We start from the raw sequence: 20,861 nt of genomic DNA, 5'->3' as shown, positions 1-20,861 counted from the left end.
TCACAGAGAAATGTCTGGCTCATGTTTTACACCAAAATCAAAAGAAAAGATAACTCATTTTATTTTGCTCAAAGAAAATTAAGTCCATTAAGATCATTAACATTTTTCATTAGAATTGAAAGTAGGCTACCTTGAAAGTTTCCAAAATTACACTCTATTATCATGTCTCATAAACACACACACACACACATAGAGAGAGAGAGAGAGAGAGACAGGCCCAAGACTGTTATATGATTATTATAAACCTGACAGATGCTATTTTTAGAGTCTGCGGAGATGATCTTATGTTGTGTAACGCGTTTAATGAGCTGGACCTTCAAACTGCTCCACAGAAAACCAGACGCGGAAAGTTTTTACACATCGGCTTGATGAAGTCTCGCTCTTTACAGCTTCAGCACTAATCACCTTATTTATGATTCTGGCTCATTAATGCTTCCATTCATTTAGCATTTTTGAAGAAAAAAAAGTTAAAGCCTTTATGTATAATGCCTTATATCTATTCTTAAATACTTGTAACCAAAGTCAAAATTACCACTTCTTTTAATGCATTATTCTCTTTAAAGCTGTGTTCAGATCATTAGCGCCGATCAATCATCTTCATCAATGAACACATGCACTGCTGCGCGCGTGCCCTCGTTACCATGACAACAGCCGCTCTGACCACGCCCTCCGCGACACGTCACAGCGCTGCTGAGGCGAACGTTGATGATGATAATGATGATAATGGTGATGTCTCCATTTTACATCGTTTCTTTCGCTGTATTTTCAAACAATAATAAGTATATATATATATAAACTCGTCCCTCCCTTCGCAGAATATCACATCTATAAGTCATTAAGACTCCTTAGTGCACTACATTGATGATGGCAGCATGAGAATGTGTGGCCGTGAACACGCCGGCTGATGCTTCAAACCCTCATCTAATCCCAATCATTTTAACCAATGACTAAGATATATAGACAATATGTCGACATAACAGTAGGCCTACATATAAAACACTAAATTCACCCCCCAAAAACATCTCGTCACATAATCTGATGCATTCTCGCCGTTAATAATAACGGACGCTGCGCGTGAGGGCGCGCGCTTACCTCATATTTTCTTCTTTTTCTTCGTTATAAATAAACGTGGAATAATGTCACCGCAGTCCCTCGATCCCCCGTGTGTAATTAATGATCCAACACTGCAGAGAAAAAGCGAATATCTACGGAATATGTGTAATATAAAAAAAGAAAAAGAAAAAAGAAACGCCGATGCTACGAAAGCCAGTCACGGATGCGGAGGAAAAAATGCGACAGATGTAAATGTGGCCGGTTCTGTGTTGATTCCGAGTCGTTTTCTGATGTTTTGGTGTTTTTCTTGCCGTGTTGAGACCGTGTTCTCCTCACGTCCATTTCACGGTCTCCGGTAACCGCTCACTGACTCACCGGTACCGGTTCTGCCCACGGGCGCCTCAGATGCACACACTACCGGAACATCTGGCGGGAAGATACAGGTTTAAACCCACAAGATTTGAACGCGAAACATCATCATCATCAACAACAGACACAGAATCACACCAGCGGGCTGATATTGTATATAATATTAATCACAAAACTATAACTAACCCAACCCTTACACTCCTATACACACACACTGAGCGGCCAAAAACGTCACTTTGTGGATTTTATAGGTAAATTCTATTATTGGATCATTATTGCAGTGATTATCATGTTTCTACCATGTCCTTCTTACCCTAATTGATGGAGTGTGTAGCTTTTAATTTCGTAAACAACCATAGGAAGACACATGTTCATATTCCAGGATGACAATGTCAAGATTCATCAGGCTCAAGCTGTGAGAGAATGTTGTGAAGAATCATTTTCACACAAGAATTGCTGGAAATAAATGTTGTTTGATGTTATTTGCATCAAGAGGAGCATCAATTTTTGGTCAATATATATATATATATATATATATATATATATATATATATATATATTGGCCAGGCCAATATAATTAATTATATAACTTAATATTGGTCAGTTTATTTCAACATTTACTATGCATTAATTAATGCACTGTGAACTCCCATATCGAAATTAACCATGGTTTTATTATAGTGTATACACTTTTCTATAGAAACCATGTTTGTTTGTTTGTTTTGTGGAAGATTGATTACCATAGTTGTACAATAGTATTACTACACGACACTGACACACACGCACACACACACACACACACACACACCAGTTTATTTGTGTGACGGGATCTTCCTGAATTGGTTTATTTGAAGCCATAAAATCAGTAATCCTCCAACAGGAATGCTTAACACCAGATTTCAGTCTCTATTTTTAGTTTTGATCATTTTTAGAAGGATTTGTTCATCAAGAAAAGTGACTCAGCTTTCTCTATGCCATCTTATGTAATGAAAGGTATATTCTGGGCCAGACAGGATTTAAACGGGATACACTCATCTGAATCCTCTCAGTGAACCAGCAGAGGGCAGTCCGGAGCTCAGCCGTCTGTGATATATCTGTGGCATAAATGTTTGCAGTTTATAGAATCAGACTTGACCATAATATGAAACAGATTTTATTGTAATTCTGCACCAAACTCTTTGTCATTCTACAGAAAATAAGCGAACAATGCTAACATCCATGAGTCAGATCAGATGTTTGTGAGCGAGTGTTTCGGTCAGTAGCAGATCTGGAAGTATTGACTGGCTGGTTTGACTGGTTTGACGGGACTCCTGTAGTTCAGACACGAGCTCTTCTTCTTCTGGACGAGTGCAGTGAATGCTGGGCTTCTGCTCTGATCTACAGGCTCACACACCTCAGCTGACCCAGTCCTTCTTTCCAGCACCACCAGGTAAATCTGCAGAGTCACTAAATCAAGTGGACAGAGGAGGAAGAGGAAGAGGAGAGGAGGAAGAGGAGAGGAGGAGATGAGGAGAGGAAGAGGATAAGAGGGGATGAGGAGGAGGAAGAGGAAGAAGAGAGGAGGAGATGAGGAGAGGAAGAGGATAAGAGGAGATGAGGAGGAGGAAGAGGAAAGGAGGAAGAGGAGAGGAAGAAGAGGAGATGAGGAAGAGAAGGAGGAAGAGGAGAGGCGGAGAGGAAGAGGAGAAGAAGAAGAGGAGATGAGGAAGAGAAGGAAGAGGAGAGGCGGAGAGGAAGAGGAGAGGAGGAGAGAAGAGGAAGAAAAGGAGATGAGGAAGAGGAGAGGAGGAGGAAGAAGAGGAGATGAGGAAGAGGAGAGGAGGAGGGGAGAGGAGAGGAAGAAGAGGAGATGAGGAAGAGAAGGAAGAGGAGAGGCGGAGAGGAAGAGGAAGAGGAGAGGAGGAGGAGGAAGAGGAGAGGAAGAAGAGGAGATGAGGAAGAGAAGGAAGAGGAGAGGCGGAGAGGAAGAGGAGAGGAGGAGAGAAGAGGAAGAAGAGGAAGAAGAGGAGATGAGGAAGAGGGGAGGAGGAGGAAGAAGAGGAGATGAGGAAGAGGAGAGGAGGAGGGGAGAGGAAGAAGAGGAGAGGAGGAAGAGGGGAGGAGGAGGAAGAAGAGGAGAGGAGGAAGAGGAGAGGAGGAGGGGAGAGGAAGAAGAGGAGAGGAGGAAGAGGAGAGGAGGAGAGGAGAGGAAGAACAGAAGGAAGAGGAGAGGAGGAGGAAGAAGAGGAGATGAGGAAGAGGAAGAAGTGGAGAGGAAGAAGAGGAAGAGGAGAGGAAGAAGAGGAGATGAGGAAGAGGAAGAAGAGGAGAGGAAGAAGAGGAGAGGAAGAAGAGGAGATGAGGAAGAGGAAGAAGAGGAGAGGAAGATGAGGAAGAGGAGAGGAGGAGGGGAGAGGAAGAAGAGGAGATGAGGAAGAGGAGAGGAGGAGAGGAGAGGAAGAACAGAAGGAAGAGGAGAGGAGGAAGAAGAGGAGATGAGGAAGAGGAAGAAGTGGAGAGGAAGAAGAGGAAGAGGAGAGGAAGATGAGGAAGAGGAGAGGAGGAGGGGAGAGGAAGAAGAGGAGATGAGGAAGAGGAGAGGAGGAGAGGAAGAACAGAAGGAAGAGGAGAGGAGGAGGAAGAAGAGGAGATGAGGAAGAGGAAGAAGTGGAGAGGAAGAGGAGAGGAAGAAGAGGAAGAGGAGAGGAAGAAGAGGAGATGAGGAAGAGGAAGAAGAGGAGAGGAAGATGAGGAGAGGAGGAGGAAGAAGAGGAGATGAGCAGAGGAGGAGATGAAGAAGAGGAGGAAGAGGAGGAAGAGGAGATGAAAAAGAGGATAGGAGGAAGAGGAAGAAGAGGAGAGGAGGAGGAAGAAGAAGAGGAGATGAGGAGGAAGAAGAAGAGAGGATGAAGAGGAGGAAGAGGAGAGGAGAAAGAGGAAGAAGAGGAGAGGAGGAGGAAGAAGAAGAGGAGATGAGGAGGAAGAGGAGGAAGAAGAAGAACAGGAAAAGATGAGGAAGAAGAGGAGAGGAAGGAGAGGAGGAAGAGGAAGAAGAGGAGGAGGAAGAAGAGGAGATGAGGAGGAAGAAGAGGAGGACGAGGAGAGGAGGAAGAGGAAGAAGAGGAGAGGAGGAGGAAGGAGAGGAGGAGGAAGGAGAGGAGGAAGAGGAGAGGAGGAGGAAGAGGAGAGGAAGAGGAGGAAGGAGAGGAGAGGAGGAAGAAGAGGAGGAAGAGGAGGAGGAAGGAGGGGAGGAAGAGGAGAGGAGAGGAGGAAGAAGAAGAGGAAGAAGAGGAGAGGAGGAGGAAGGAGGGGAGGAAGAGGAGAGGAGGAAGAAGAGGAGGAAGAGGAGAGGAAGAGGAGAGGAAGAAGAGGAGAGGAGGAGGAAGGAGAGGAGGAAGAGGAGAGGAGGAAGAAGAGGAGAGGAGGAGGAAGGAGAGGAAGAGGAGAGGAAGAAGAGGAGAGGATGAGGAAGAAGAGGAGAGGAGGAAGAGGAGAGGAGGAAGAAGAGGAGAGGAAGAGGAGAGGAAGAAGAGGAGAGGAGGAGGAAGAAGAGGAGGAAGAAGAGGAGAGGAGGAAGGAGAGGAGGAAGAGGAGAGGAGAGGAGGAAGAAGAGGAGAGGAGGAAGGAGAGGAAGAGGAGAGGAAGAAGAGGAGAGGAGTAGGAAGAAGAGGAGGAAGAAGAGGAGAGGAGGAAGAGGAGAGGAGGAAGAAGAGGTAAGAAGAGGAAGAAGAGAAGAGGAGGAGGAAGGAGAGGAGAGGAGGAAGAAAAGGAAGAAGAGGAGGAGGAAGGAGAGGAAGAAGAGGAGAGGAGGAGGAAGGAGAGGAGGAAGAGGAGAGGTAGAAGAGGAATAATTGGAGAGGAAGAGGAGAGAAGGAAGAATAGGAAGAAGAGGAAGAAGAGGAGGAGGAAGGAGAGGAGGTAGAGGAGAGGAGAGGAGAGGAGGAAGAAGAGGAGAAGAGGAGGAAGGAGAGGAGGAAGAGGAGAGGGGAGGAAGAAGAGGAGAGGAAGAGGAGAGGAGAGGAGGAAGAAGAGGAGAGAAGGAGGAAGAAGAGGAGAGGAGGAGGAAGGAGAGGAAGAGGAGGAGGAGGAAGGAGAGGAAGAGGAGAGGAAGAAGAGGAGAGTAGGAGGAAGGAGAGGAAGAGGAGAGGAAGAAGAGGAAGAGGAGAGGAAGAAGAGGAGAGGAGGAGGAAGGAGAGGAAGAGGAGAGGAAGAAGAGGAGAGGAAGAAGAGGAGAGGAGGAGGAAGGAGAGGAAGAGGATAGGAAGAAGAGGAGAGGAGGAGGAAGGAGAGGAAGAGGAGAGGAGGAGGAAGGAGAGGAAGAGTAGAGGAAGAAGAGGAGAGGAGGAGGAAGGAGAGGAAGAGGAGAGGAGGAGGAAGGAGAGGAAGAGGAGAGGAGGAGGAAGGAGAGGAAGAGGAGAGGAGGAGGAAGGAGAGGAAGAGGAGAGGAAGAAAAGGTGATGTTGATGAGGAGGAGATGAACAGAGAGAGAAAGGATTAAGAGAGAGCCATAATCTTGATGTGCCTCTAGTGTTCTGTGTCCGAGTCCGTTATTGTAAGTGTGTGTGTGTGTGTGTGTGTGTGTGTGTCAGAGGTTAGTTGCGTGTGTGTGTGTGTGTGTGTGTGTGTGTGTGTGTGTGTGTGTGTGTGTGTGTGTGTGTGTGTGTGTGTGTGTGTGCGTGTGTCAGAGGTTAGTTGTGTGTGTGTGTGTGTGGCAGAGGTTAGTTGGTAAATCTCTCATTCACTTGTATGCTGATGATACAATCCTTTATGCCGCGGGTTCCTCTCCTGATGCTGTTCACGCTACCTTGCAAGATCGCTTTTTCCAACTACAGCAATCCTTTACACAACTCAAACTCACTCTTAATACCTTCAAAACAAAAACCGTGTGGTTTCACCGTAAGGGTACTACGCCTCCTCCGGCCCTTAAAATCACCACTTGCAAGGGGGCGATTCTACAACTGCATGTAAACACTTGGGCATCTGGTTGGAAACTTCACTTTCTTTCTCCATCCACATATCAAAGCTGCAATCTAAGCTCAAGGCAAGCTTGGTTTCCTTTACAGAAACCGCTCTTCCTTCCGCTTCTGCCAAACTTACTCTTATTCAAATGACCATTCTACCCATGTTAGACTATGGAGACACTATATACAGGGTTGCTTGCAAGTCCACTCTATCAACTCTTGACACTCTTTACCATTCTGCTATCATGTTTACTATAAATGCTCCTTTCAATACACACCACTGCGCTTTATATTCATCTGTCAACTGGCCGTTCCTTCAGACTCGCCGCAAAATTCACTGGTTCACCTTCATTTAAAAGACCCTTCTCGGCCGCTCACCTCACTTGGGTCATCTCCTGCAGCCCAAGCCTGTCGCACACAACACCCGCTCCTCACTTGGGTCATCTCCTGCAGCCCAAGCCTGTCGCACACAACACCCGCTCCTCACTTGGGTCATCTCCTGCAGCCCAAGCCTGTCGCACACAACACCCGCTCCTCACTTGGGTCATCTCCTGCAGCCCAAGCCTGTCGCACACAACACCCGCTCCTCACTTGGGTCATCTCCTGCAGCCCAAGCCTGTCGCACACAACACCCACTCCTCACTTGGGTCATCCCCTGCAGCCCAAGCCTGTCGCACACAACACCCGCTCACCTCACTTGGGTCATCTTCTGCAGCCCAAGCCTGTCGCACACAACACCCGCTCCTCACTTGGGTCATCTCCTGCAGCCCAAGCCTGTCGCACACAACACCCGGTCCTCACTTGGGTCATCTCCTGCAGCCGAGCCTGTCGCACACAACACCCACTCCTCACTTGGGTCATCTCCTGCAGCCCAAGCCTGTCACACACAACACCCGCTCCTCACTTGGGTCATCTCCTGCAGCCCAAGCCTGTCACACACAACACCCACTCCTCACTTGGGTCATCTCCTGCAGCCCAAGCCTGTCACACACAACACCCGCTCCTCACTTGGGTCATCTCCTGCAGCCCAAGCCTGTCACACACAACACCCGCTCCTCACTTGGGTCATCTCCTGCAGCCCAAGCCTGTCACACACAACACCCGCTCCTCACCTGGGTCATCTCCTGCAGCCCAAGCCTGTCACACACAACACCCGCTCCTCACTTGGGTCATCTCCTGCAGCCCAAGCCTGTCACACACAACACCCGCTCCTCACGTGGGTCATCTCCTGCAGCCCAAGCCTGTCGCACACAACACCCGGTCCTCACTTGGGTCATCTCCTGCAGCCCAAGCCTGACACACACAACACCCGCTCCTCACTTGGGTCACCTCCTGCAGCCCAAGCCTGTCGCACACAACACCCGGTCCTCACTTGGGTCATCTCCTGCAGCCGAGCCTGTCACACACAACACCCGCTCCTCACCTGGGTCATCTCCTGCAGCCCAAGCCTGTCACATACAACACCCGCTCCTCACTTGGGTCATCTCCTGCAGCCCAAGCCTGTCACACACAACACCCGCTCCTCACTTGGTTCATCTCCTGCAGCCCAAGCCTGACACACACAACACCCGCTCCTCACTTGGGTCATCTCCTGCAGCCCAAGCCTGTCACACACAACACCCGCTCCTCACTTGGGTCATCTCCTGCAGCCCAAGCCTGTCACACACAACACCCGCTCCTCACTTGGGTCATCTCCTGCAGCCCAAGCCTGTCACATACAACACCCGCTCACCTCACTTGGGTCATCTTCTGCAGCCCAAGCCTGTCGCACACAACACCCGCTCCTCACTTGGGTCATCTCCTGCAGCCCAAGCCTGTCACACACAACACCCGCTCCTCACTTGGTTCATCTCCTGCAGCCCAAGCCTGTCACACACAACACCCGCTCCTCACTTGGGTCATCTCCTGCAGCCCAAGCCTGTCACACACAACACCCGCTCACCTCACTTGGGTCATCTTCTGCAGCCCAAGCATGTCGCACACAACACCCGCTCCTCACTTAGGTCATCTCCTGCAGCCCAAGCCTGTCGCACACAACACCCGCTCCTCACTTGGGTCATCTCCTGCAGCCCAAGCCTGTCGCACACAACACCCGCTCCTCACTTGGGTCATCTCCTGCAGCCCAAGCCTGTCGCACACAACACCCACTCCTCACTTGGGTCATCTCCTGCAGCCCAAGCGTGTCGCACACAACACCCGCTCCTCACTTGGGTCATCTCCTGCAGCCCAAGCCTGTCACACACAACACCCGCTCCTCACTTGGGTCATCTCCTGCAGCCCAAGCCAGTCGCACACAACACCCACTCCTCACTTGGGTCATCCCCTGCAGCCCAAGCCTGTCGCACACAACACCCGCTCACCTCACTTGGGTCATCTTCTGCAGCCCAAGCCTGTCGCACACAACACCCGCTCCTCACTTGGGTCATCTCCTGCAGCCCAAACCTGTCGCACACAACACCCGCCGCTCCTCACTTGGGTCATCTCCTGCAGCCCAAGCCTGTCACACACAACACCCGCTCCTCACTTGGGTCATCTCCTGCAGCCCAAGCCTGTCGCACACAACACCCACTCCTCACTTGGGTCATCTCCTGCAGCCCAAGCCTGTCACACACAACACCCGCTCCTCACTTGGGTCATCTCCTGCAGCCCAAGCCTGTCACACACAACACCCGCTCCTCACTTGGTTCATCTCCTGCAGCCCAAGCCTGTCACACACAACATCCGCTCACCTCACTTGGGTCATCTTCTGCAGCCCAAGCCTGTCACACACAACATCCGCTCACCTCACTTGGGTCATCTTCTGCAGCCCAAGCCTGTCGCACACAACACCCGCTCACCTCACTTGGGTCATCTTCTGCAGCCCAAGCCTGTCGCACACAACACCCGCTCACCTCACTTGGGTCATCTTCTGCAGCCCAAGCCTGTCACACACAACACCCGCTCACCTCACTTGGGTCATCTCCTGCAGCCCAAGCCTGTCACACACAACACCCGCTCACCTCACTTGGGTCATCTCCTGCAGCCCAAGCCTGTCGCACACAACACCCGCTCCTCACTTGGGTCACCTCCTGCAGCCCAAGCCTGTCGCACACAACACCCGCTCACCTCACTTGGGTCATCTTCTGCAGCCCAAGCCTGTCACACACAACACCCGCTCACCTCACTTGGGTCATCTCCTGCAGCCCAAGCCTGTCACACACAACACCCGCTCACCTCACTTGGGTCATCTCCTGCAGCCCAAGCCTGTCGCACACAACACCCGCTCCTCACTTGGGTCACCTCCTGCAGCCCAAGCCTGTCGCACACAACACCCGCTCACCTCACTTGGGTCATCTTCTGCAGCCCAAGCCTGTCACACACAACACCCGCTCACCTCACTTGGGTCATCTCCTGCAGCCCAAGCCTGTCACACACAACACCCGCTCACCTCACTTGGGTCATCTCCTGCAGCCCAAGCCTGTCACACACAACACCCGCTCACCTCACTTGGGTCATCTCCTGCAGCCCAAGCCTGTCGCACACAACACCCGCTCCTCACTTGGGTCACCTCCTGCAGCCCAAGCCTGTCACACACAACACCCGCTCACCTCACTTGGGTCATCTTCTGCAGCCCAAGCCTGTCACACACAACACCCGCTCACCTCACTTGGGTCATCTCCTGCAGCCCAAGCCTGTCGCACACAACACCCGCTCCTCACTTGGGTCACCTCCTGCAGCCCAAGCCTGTCACACACAACACCCGCTCACCTCACTTGGGTCATCTTCTGCAGCCCAAGCCTGTCGCACACAACACCCGCTCACCTCACTTGGGTCATCTCCTGCAGCCCAAGCCTGTCACACACAACACCCGCTCCTCACTTGGGTCACCTCCTGCAGCCCAAGCCTGTCACACACAACACCCGCTCCTCACTTGGGTCATCTCCTGCAGCCCAAGCCTGTCGCACACAACACCCGCTCCTCACTTGGGTCATCTCCTGCAGCCCAAGCCTGTCACACACAACACCCACTCCTCACTTGGGTCACCTCCTGCAGCCCAAGCCTGTCGCACACAACACCCGCTCCTCACTTGGGTCACCTCCTGCAGCCCAAGCCTGTCACACACAACACCCGGTCCTCACTTGGGTCATCTCCTGCAACCCAAGCCTGTCACACACAACACCCGCTCACCTCACTTGGGTCATCTTCTGCAGCCCAAGCCTGTCGCACACAACACCCGCTCCTCACTTGGGTCACCTCCTGCAGCCCAAGCCTGTCACACACAACACCCGCTCACCTCACTTGGGTCACCTCCTGCAGCCCAAGCCTGTCACACACAACACCCGCTCACCTCACTTGGGTCATCTTCTGCAGCCCAAGCCTGTCGCACACAACACCCGCTCCTCACTTGGGTCATCTTCTGCAGCCCAAGCCTGTCGCACACAACACCCGCTCCTCACTTGGGTCACCTCCTGCAGCCCAAGCCTGTCACACACAACACCCGCTCACCTCACTTGGGTCATCTTCTGCAGCCCAAGCCTGTCGCACACAACACCCGCTCACCTCACTTGGGTCATCTCCTGCAGCCCAAGCCTGTCGCACACAACACCCGCTCCTCACTTGGGTCACCTCCTGCAGCCCAAGCCTGTCACACACAACACCCGCTCCTCACTTGGGTCATCTCCTGCAGCCCAAGCCTGTCGCACACAACACCCGATCCTCACTTGGGTCATCTCCTGCAGCCCAAGCCTGTCACACACAACACCCGCTCCTCACTTGGGTCACCTCCTGCAGCCCAAGCCTGTCACACACAACACCCGCTCCTCACTTGGGTCACCTCCTGCAGCCCAAGCCTGTCACACACAACACCCGCTCCTCACTTGGGTCATCTCCTGCAGCCCAAGCCTGACACACACAACACCCGCTCCTCACTTGGGTCATCTTCTGCAGCCCAAGCCTGTCGCACACAACACCCGCTCCTCACTTGGGTCACCTCCTGCAGCCCAAGCCTGTCGCACACAACACCCGCTCCTCACTTGGGTCACCTCCTGTAGCCCAATCCTGACACACACAACACCCACTCCTCACTTGGGTCACCTCCTGCAGCCCAAGCCTGTCGCACACAACACCCGCTCCTCACTTGGGTCACCTCCTGCAGCCCAAGCCTGTCACACACAACAGCCGCTCCTCACTTGGGTCATCTCCTGCAGCCCAAGCCTGACACACACAACACCCGCTCCTCACTTGGGTCATCTCCTGCAGCCCAAGCCTGTCGCACACAACACCCGCTCCTCACTTGGGTCATCTCCTGCAGCCCAAGCCTGTCACACACAACACCCGCTCCTCACTTGGGTCATCTCCTGCAGCCCAAGCCTGACACACACAACACCCGCTCCTCACTTTGTCTTCTATTATGTATTCCCAAAACTAACTCTGGACTCGCTTTGGTCTCGCTTCTGTCCAATCTGCTGCCGCTCGCGACTGGAACGCTTTGCAAAATATCGTCAAACTAGACACACTAATTCAACTTCATCTTTTAAAAACTATTATATCATCCTTGTTCACGGACACATGCTGTTGCTTCTCTACATAATCCTTTTCTGTTGTCTACTGTGTTGTGTTTTTAATTGTATTTAATGTAATTGTTAACCTGTATGTATTTCTAAAGTACTGTATTTATTTTAGCCCTATTTCCTTTTGCCTCGGTGGTTATTCCACTTGTCAGGCCGCCATTGTAAATAAGAACTTGTTCTTAATGACTTGCCTGTAAAAAAATGTAAATAATAACAAAAAAAAGGTTAGATAATATATATTATTTGATGGTGTGGTATGAGACCTACCTCTGCAGTGAGTGACATGCTTGAAGCCTGAAGGACAGAAACAGAGGAATGAAATAAAAATATTTAATCATGAAACCATTAATTTTGCAAGTGTGAGAAAGTGGGCGATGGTTTCGAGAAATGTGTTTTAGCAATTCAGAAAATTTTTAATTTAGCTGTGTTTTTGTCATTTTTACTTTTTGTCGATGTTAATTTTTTTTAAATTCAGTTTTAGTTATTTTAATACATCAAGTTAAATTTAATGAAAATAAGAAATGTTTCCTTTGCAACAGGTTGAAACAAAAATAGGTCAAAGGTTTTCCATATTTTATATTCAGTTGGTGTACTCTCATTTTATTCCAAGAACCAGAAATGTTTTTAACGGTTTGACTTTTAGTTAACCATTATAACCCAGTACAAAAACCAGCTTCACAGTAACAAACAGTGAAATAACAAATAACCAATCTCTCATTTGAAAGTCACGTGTCTAGTGTCTGTAAAACCGCATTTTTCCATCTTAAAAATATATCTAAATTACGTCATATGCTCTCAGTGACAAATGCGGAACAACTAGTTCATGCGTTCATGACATCAAGGCTAGATTATTGTAATGCTCTACTGGGTGGTTGCCCTGCACGCTTAATAAACAAACTACAGCTGGTCCAAAACGCAGCCGCTAGAGTTCTTACCAGAACCAGGAAGTACGACCATATTAGCCCGGTTCTGTCAACACTGCATTGGCTCCCTATTAAACATCGTATACATTTTAAGATATTGCTGATTACTTACAAAGCACTAAATGGTTTAGCTCCCCAGTACTTGAGCGAGCTCTTAACGCATTATAGTCCTTCACGTCTATTGCGATCTCAAAACTCCGGCCAGTTGATAATACCTAGAATATATAAATCGACTGCTGGCGGTAGATCCTTTTCCTATTTAGCACCAAAACTTTGGAACAATCTTCCTAACATTGTCCGGGAAGCAGACACAGTCTGTCAGTTCAAAGCTAGACTAAAAACACATCTCTTTGGCTTAGCATACACATAACACTCTATAGACTTCTATAATTCAATGTTAGGCTGCATAGTTTAGATCAGCCGGAACCGGGAACACTTCCCATGAATCCTGATGTACTCGTTACATCATAAGAAGGATGGCGTCTACCTTAATATTAGTCTCTCTGTTTATCCCGAGGTTAACTGTAATCAGAACTGATGAAGGTCCTGCGATAATATTCTGAATGTTCTGGACGATCACGGTTTTCTCCAGCAATTTAATCATCTGTGGAATGGGCAGGACTCGAAAAACTCCAGCCAATCATTTCCAAGACCACCTGGAATCACTGGACAGTAAGTTCGTCAATCAAACGGTCGTACCACACCCCCCTCCCCCCTGCGCGCGTGACCCCCTTGGTGCGCATACATTGGTTCCATGATTAGTAGTAAATCGTCATTACAATCTCTCGCGCATCTGAGTTTTCGCTTGTGCATGATTGCGCGTCCATGTTCTTCGAATGGGTGGAGTCAGAGCCAGCGTTGGAGGAAAGAAGGTAGGACCATTTGAATTGTGTATTTTCTAAATCTGCCGGTCGTTTTCCAAATCACATATCCCACCTTTAACCCGTTTAATCCCACATTTTTTCTTGCAACTTGAGTACATGCATTTTACTCCTTAGACCTCCCTAACACTCAAACATTATGCCTTTTTTGATTTTATGTTGGTTAAGTTAGTGAAATATTAGGTTTTATACTCGGTCACAATGGGTACCGGTGGGAAACACCATAGTCAGAATTCATACAAATTCTTCAATTAAACCTATTGACACAACTCATTCCAAGACATCCAATACCTTGTTTTGTAATTTCATGAAGGAGGCTTAGTGAGGTGAAAAGGTTGTCATGTACAAAGTTACACCCTGGAGGAACTTCTGCTTGTTCGGCGAGACCCCTATGGGATAGACCATGACTTCACTCAACCCTGTCCTAGGCCAGTTTCAGGGAGATGTGTGTGCACTCATTCAGTGCACTGAAGATGGGCTGTACGTTGTAGAAAGGGTTCTTTGTGGTCATGTTTGGAGAGGGGGTCACGTACGTCTAGAAGGTCCAACACATTGAAAGTTTCTGGGATACTGATAACTACATTGAACAAAATTATAAACGCAGCACTTTTGTTTTTGCCCCCATTTTTCATGAGCTGAACTCAATGATCTAAGACCTTTTCTATGTACACAAAAGGCCTATTTCTCTCAAATATTGTTCACAAATCTGTCTGAATCTGTGTTAGTGAGCACTTCTTTGCCAAGATCATCCATCCTCCTCACAGGTGTGGCATATGCTCAGTGTAGGATTGCCAATACCTGGCAATACCTGTGTTTTCAATTGAACCACTGTGTTATACTACCGGTCACAATTGTGACCGTTAACAAATTTACATATTTTACGAGCAAAATATATATGCAGGAGTATAATTCTCAAAATATATCAGTAGTAGACCCTTTAAAGAATATATGTACAAAATATGATAGTTCTATCTGTTAATTAAGATGTTTTACATACTACTTTTTGTAGTAGGCTGAGGAAGACATCTTCTTCTAGATGTGCAAGCAGGAAGTAAACTGATCTGGTCATGTGACCTTTCAGACTAGTCACATGACATTAATAGATTTTAATCAAGACAATCTATTTTGTCATTTAAAAGTTGAATTTCTTGCCCAAAGTATATAACAACATTTTTAGAGCATCCAGAAATAAGAAAAAAGATGCGGTCACAATTGCGACCGGTGGGATTAAACGGGCTGGACTGTGACGCTATTTTATTCTGGAAATTTTATTGCATTATTTTCCTGTTAGCTCTGTAAAGCTGCTTCGAACTGCTTTACAATAGAAGACAATAGTGTCGTTTTATCAGCTTGAATTAGTTTATGCAACTATGTTGTTTAAGTTTAAGTTTATTTTACAAGAAATTAACATTTATAACAATAACATAATTCCTCTGAATGTGCTTGTCTCACCTGTGGCACTTGCTTCCTTTGGTTTGCTGTTGGAAGAGAGAAGAGTTAGTCATTCATAACTGCAGGAGCTTCTACACATAGTGTCGGCCCAGATCCGGCCCACATCTGGTGCGCGCTGAACCCACACGTGCCGGATCTGTGCCGGATCTGTGCCGGATCTGTGCTGTTTTACTCACGTCTCCTGCAGGATCCGGCCGGTCGCTCGAGCTTTAGCCGTCGGGTCTCTGGCGCTGGAGGCAGGCGTCCTGCAGGGAGAGAGAGCGTCAGTGACCTCTGAACACACACACACACACACACACACCTGATCTCTGTGCCAGACCTCGGGCTGCCGGTCCTGGATGAAGGAGAGGAGGGAAGAGTGGAGCTGGAGCTCTTCCTCAGAGACACCAGAGACGCCGCACGACCCGCTGAAGCTGAACACACACACACACATCAGTCACATGAGCGCAGACACACACACACACACACACACACACACACACACACACACACACACACAGTACAGCACATGCACACTGGAATAATCTGTATGGTTTTGGCTAGACATTAATGGAGTTACAGTTTCTCTGTCCTGCTGCCGTGTGTGTGTGTGTGTGTGTGTGTGTGTGTGTGTGTGTGTGTGTGTGTGTGTGTGTGTGTGTGTGTGTGTGTGTGTGTGTGTGTGTGTGTGTGTGACCTTTGACCGGAGCCCTGCTGCCGAGCGTGCTCGTCTGCTCCTCTGAGATGTGGAGTCTCTTCAGCACATCTGCCATGGCCATCTTCAACAGCTGGATCTGATCGTCCTGCATCTGGACTCGCTGCTCCAGGAGAGAGAGACGATCACAGAGCTGAGGAGAGCAGCGCTCATCTGACACACACACACACACACACACACATCATTATACTGACACTCACAAACACACAAACTCACAACACACTGAGGAGAGCAGCGCTCATCCGACACACACACACACACACACACATCATTATACTGACACTCACAAACACACAAACTCACAACACACTGAGGAGAGCAGCGCTCATCCGACACACACACACACACACATCATTATACTGACACTCACACACACACACACACACACACACACACACACACACACACACACACACACACACACACACACACACACACACACACACATCATTATACTGACACTTTCACACACACACACACACACACACACACACACACACACACACACACACACACACACACACACACACACACACACACACACACACACACACATCATTATACTGACACTCACAAACACACACACACAAACACATCATTATAATGACACTCACAAACACACAAACTCACAACACACTGAGGAGAGCAGCGTTCATCTGACACACACACACACACACACATCATTATACTGACACTCACACACACACAAACTCACAACACACTGAGGAGAGCAGCGCTCATCTGACACACACACACACACACACACACACACACACACACACACATCATTATACTGACACTCACAAACACACAAACTCACAACACACTGAGGAGAGCAGCACTCATCTGACACACACACATACACACACACACACACACACACACATCATTATAATGACTCACACACACACACATCATTATACTGACTCACACACACACACACACACACTGAGCAGGAACTGTAAAGCCTCCATAAAGAGATTTGTGATTTCTCTATTTTTGTGATTCCTGAGAACCGGGAACGAGACGCTGTGTCGATGACGCTACAGGGGACGCTCCTCGTGAACCGGTGTGTAAAGCGCTATCCGGACGGGATTAACTTCACAAGGGTAGATGAGTAATGTAGTTTTACCGCAGGACTCTGTGATAATAATGTCCAGTTCGCACGGGATTAGAGATCTCAGTAAAACTAGCAGAAGTGAGAGAGTAACTCGACATACACACTGCCGTCACTCCTGTCGTCATGTGTGTATTACACTCTTCCTGATCATGTGCGCAAACACATATAACCTATATTTTATTTATATATATATATAACAGTTGTCCAGTTGGATGTATTTATTAACTTCAGATTGGATTGTGTTGGTAATAGACACTTATCTAACGCTAAAAGATGTTTCGTGCCTCTAACACGAGCTTTCCATCTTCTTTCTGATCTGAATGCGTGGAAACTCTTGAGTTTTGCCACAGATCTGTCCCAGCGTCTAGAACACAACTGAATGCTTTTTCGAGCGTCTCCGTACTTGAAAAACTACCGTTAAACAGGAAACGCCGGAATATTTACGTACATGTTTACATTCTATTCGCACGGGATTAGCATCACCTGAGGTCATTATTCCGGACCTTTTTACTGACGGTTAAAGTCGCTGTAATCTTGACTGAGATTGTCTGTGATGATCACTGAGATGCACATTCAGACGGGACTAAAGTCACAGAGAAGCTCTGGTTTATTACAGCCGTTGAGTCTGAGAGACGTCGTGCTCCACTGCACACACACTGACAGAGGGTGTTAGTGACAACGAATCTCGGAGTCGCGAGCGTGAAGAAGTGAAGTCGTGTTATCAAGGTCAAATGAAGAAATTAAAGTTCAAGCTTCAATCTCCTCCTGAAAATCCCAAAACGAATCCGTTGGTGCCTCAGTGATACTTCATTTAGAGAAGCTGTCAATCACAGCTGTCAATCATGACATCACACTCCAGTTTTTATAGCATCAAATAACTAACAAAGCCCAAACTCATTTAAAAAAACAAACACTTAAACTTACATCAGCGTGATAATAACTACCTAAAATGACAAAACATCTTTGGAAGAAATGTTCCTGAAGTGTAATTTGATTGTTTGGTTTTCCTCACGTCCCATTAGAGTGCATGGGGAGGCGGGGCTTATGAGCTGTACTGGGACCAGCCACTGGGGGGCGATCCAGACGCTTCAGCGCTTGTGCGGCACGCTTGCTTGGTTCTGAAGACGATGACATGTTCTCCAGGCTCCCCTTATATACGTCCGGGTCGCATGTAGTGATGTCATAGGCTGTCGCCGGCCAATGAGGATTGCCGTGATTGGATAAGAGTTTCAGACACCGGTTCCCCATAGTGTCGTCGACACAGTGTCTCGATCGAGTGCCTGACTCCATTTTAAACAACGCTTTACGCCAAAAGTAGAAAAACCTTAAATGATTGCATAATGCTTTCATGTCTAGGGGTGATTTCAATTCAATTCACATTTATTCGTACAGCGCTTTTCACAATACACATCTAGATTACAGTTTACATTGATTATTATCAGAGGAAACTGTGTAAGTTATGTATTTCAGAAATCACAGTTAGCTAAAAATGTATTCATTTAACAATGTAATAATTTAATGCAGAAACAATGAGCTCATTGAAGTAATGAATAATTGTTTGTTAACAAATGATTGTGACATTTAGAAAAATGTAGCATTGGTGCATGTTGATTGGTAATTTAAATTTTATAGTGATAAAGTATATTTATGAGCTGTTTAATTTATAAAATGTAAAAACAAAATGAGTGAATTATAGCTAAATGATCCCATGATTCACTATCTCAGCGTTTCTTCTTCTATGGAGCTGAGATGGAGAATCGATGGATTGTCTGAGTGTGTTTGTGTGTGGATTATAATCGGCCATAATCCCACTTCAGAAAGGAATTAAGACTAGCAAATCCCAGCGGATCCACCCTGACCTTCCCCACACACACACACACACACACACACACACATACACACACACACACACACACACACACACACACACACACACACACACACACACACACACACACACACACACACACACTCAGCTGTGTGTCAGAGTGTGTTTAGATCTGAACGCTGCGCGGCTGTTAATGTCTCCGGCTGGCGTGTGGAGATCTGATCCGTCTCTCTCTTTCTGTCTCACACACATCTATAAACTTCATTCAACTCAAGAAAGACACTTTTAACACTGAAAAGATCATTTGTGTTCAAATTTCTGAACCTTCAACACACACAAGAGAAATAAAACCACGTTTATATATTCAGCCTAGTTTTCTGAAAATCTACCTGTGGTATAAATAGATTTTGAGATATATTTGGAATGTTTTCACTTAATTTATGCATTATAAAAACTAGAGAAGAGAATCTAATACACTGCAAACATGATGTTCCTCCTCAGAGTTTACAGCACACAGATCCAAACAATCTTAAATCAAGAAACATTTACTGGACAAGAAGCAAAATGACTGAATATATTGAGTCTTATTTTGATAAAGTTTTTCAGAAAACAAGTGACTTTATGCTGAAAAAAAAAGCGAGTCAGAAAAATAAACTTAATTCAAAGAGAAAACAAGATTATTTTCTGACTCCATTGGTAGGTATTTGTTCTTGTTTTAAGCACAAACTCACTACATTTTCAGTCATTTATCTTCCTGTCCAGTAAAAGTGTCCTGATGTGAGAATGAGTGTGTGTGTGTGTGTGTGTGTGTGTGTGTGTGTGTGTGTGTGTGTGTGTGTGTGTGTGTGTGTGTGTGTGTGTGTGTGTGTGTGTGTGTGTGTGTGTGTGTGTGTGCTGGACGACGAGACTGAAACTCTGAGGATGTTTGTTCACTGACCGATCATGAAGTCGGTGTCCGGCGGCAGGAGACACTCGCTGTTGAACCCGTCGCTGTGTGAAGCTCCTCCAGCCTCCGTCAGAACCTCCATCCCCTCCATCACCAGCCTGAGAGCGTGTGTGTGTGTGTGTGTGTGTGTGTGTGTGTGTGAGAGAGAGTGTGTGTGAGGGAGAGAGAGAGAGGAGACGTCCTTTACTGCTGATCGAGAGACAAACAGACACAATAGACGCTCCTCCTCTCAGATGAGCTGCATAATCCTCACACACACACACACACACACACACACACACAGACACACACAAACACACACACACACACACACACAGACACACACAGACACACACAAACACACACACACAGACACACACAAACACACACAAACAAGGCAAGGCAAGGCAAGGCAAGTTTATTTATATAGCACATTTCATACACAATGGTAATTCAAAGTGCTTTACATAGAAGAAATTAAAATAATCAAAAGAAATCAGAATAATTAAAACAGTTTAGAATAAAAGATAAAATACAGAAATCAGAATAATTAAAACATAAAATAAAATACAGTGCAAACAGTCGGACGAACAGTGGCACAGTGCTCATTCAGTAAATGCACAGCTAAACATATGTGTTTTGAGTCTGGATTTGAATGTGACTACTGTAGGAGCACATCTGATCTCTTCTGGAAGCTGGTTCCAGCTGCGGCTGGCATAGTAGCTAAAAGCAGACTCGCCATGCTTAGAGTGAACCCTTGGTATTTCTAGCCGATGTGATCCTAATGATCTGAGTGATCTGTTGGGTTTATATTCAGTGAGCATATCTGCAATGTATTGAGGTCCTAGGCCATTGAATGATTTATATACCAGTAATAATACTTTAAAATCAATCCTAAATGTAACTGGCAGCCAGTGTAAAGACCTGAGGACTGGTGTGATGTGTTCATATTTTCTGGTTCTGCTCAGAATCCTAGCAGCAGCGTTCTGTATGAGCTGCAACTGTCTTATGGTCTTTTTAGGAAGGCCAGTGAGAAGTCCATTACAATAATCCACCCTACTGGTGATGAAAGCATGCACAAGTTTCTCTAAGTCTTGACTGGAAACAAAGCATCTAACTCTTGCAAT

At 47.4% G+C, this 20,861-nt stretch overlaps 2 protein-coding genes across 3 annotated transcripts in view; both read right to left on the bottom strand.

Moving 5' to 3' along the window:
- The window catches only part of evlb (Enah/Vasp-like b), a 62,468-nt gene extending 60,860 nt beyond the window's left edge, over positions 1-1,608 (bottom strand). For both annotated transcript variants that reach the window (XM_077240234.1, XM_077240233.1), the window contains exon 1: positions 1,093-1,608. In XM_077240234.1, the coding sequence (XP_077096349.1) occupies positions 1,093-1,097 (5 nt within the window). In that variant the 5' untranslated portion in view covers positions 1,098-1,608. The remainder of the gene's footprint in view (positions 1-1,092) is intronic.
- A 949-nt stretch (positions 1,609-2,557) lies between these two features.
- Positions 2,558-19,977, bottom strand: LOC143747456 (uncharacterized). The gene is made up of 7 exons (XM_077240239.1): positions 19,747-19,977; positions 15,844-16,014; positions 15,469-15,580; positions 15,344-15,412; positions 15,168-15,193; positions 12,179-12,205; positions 2,558-2,868 (listed from the first exon to the last, which is right to left on the bottom strand). Exons 1-7 carry the CDS (start codon positions 19,844-19,846, stop codon positions 2,678-2,680), a joined length of 696 nt encoding a protein of 231 aa, XP_077096354.1. The 5' UTR covers positions 19,847-19,977; the 3' UTR covers positions 2,558-2,677.
- Between the last annotated feature and the right edge of the window lie 884 nt (positions 19,978-20,861).

This window comes from Siphateles boraxobius, unplaced genomic scaffold, assembly GCF_051911475.1.
Source record: "Siphateles boraxobius isolate OS27281-9 unplaced genomic scaffold, OSU_SipBor_1 222, whole genome shotgun sequence".
In the NCBI taxonomy this organism is placed as follows: domain Eukaryota; kingdom Metazoa; phylum Chordata; class Actinopteri; order Cypriniformes; family Leuciscidae; genus Siphateles; species Siphateles boraxobius.
The sequence above is the reverse complement of the archived record's forward strand: the minus strand, read 5'-3'. Positions and strand labels throughout refer to the sequence as shown.

Bases quoted from the DNA above. Each gene is read 5' to 3' on its own strand.
- LOC143747456 (XM_077240239.1), bottom strand. From the start codon at position 19,846: ATGGAGGGGATGGAGGTTCTGACGGAGGCTGGAGGAGCTTCACACAGC. The intron at 12,206-15,167 runs GTGAGACAAGCA...TCTGTCCTTCAG, and splicing joins AAAGGAAGCAAGTGCCACAG to GCTTCAAGCATGTCACTCAC. The intron at 2,869-12,178 runs GTAGGTCTCATA...CACTTGATTTAG, and splicing joins GCATGTCACTCACTGCAGAG to TGACTCTGCAGATTTACCTG.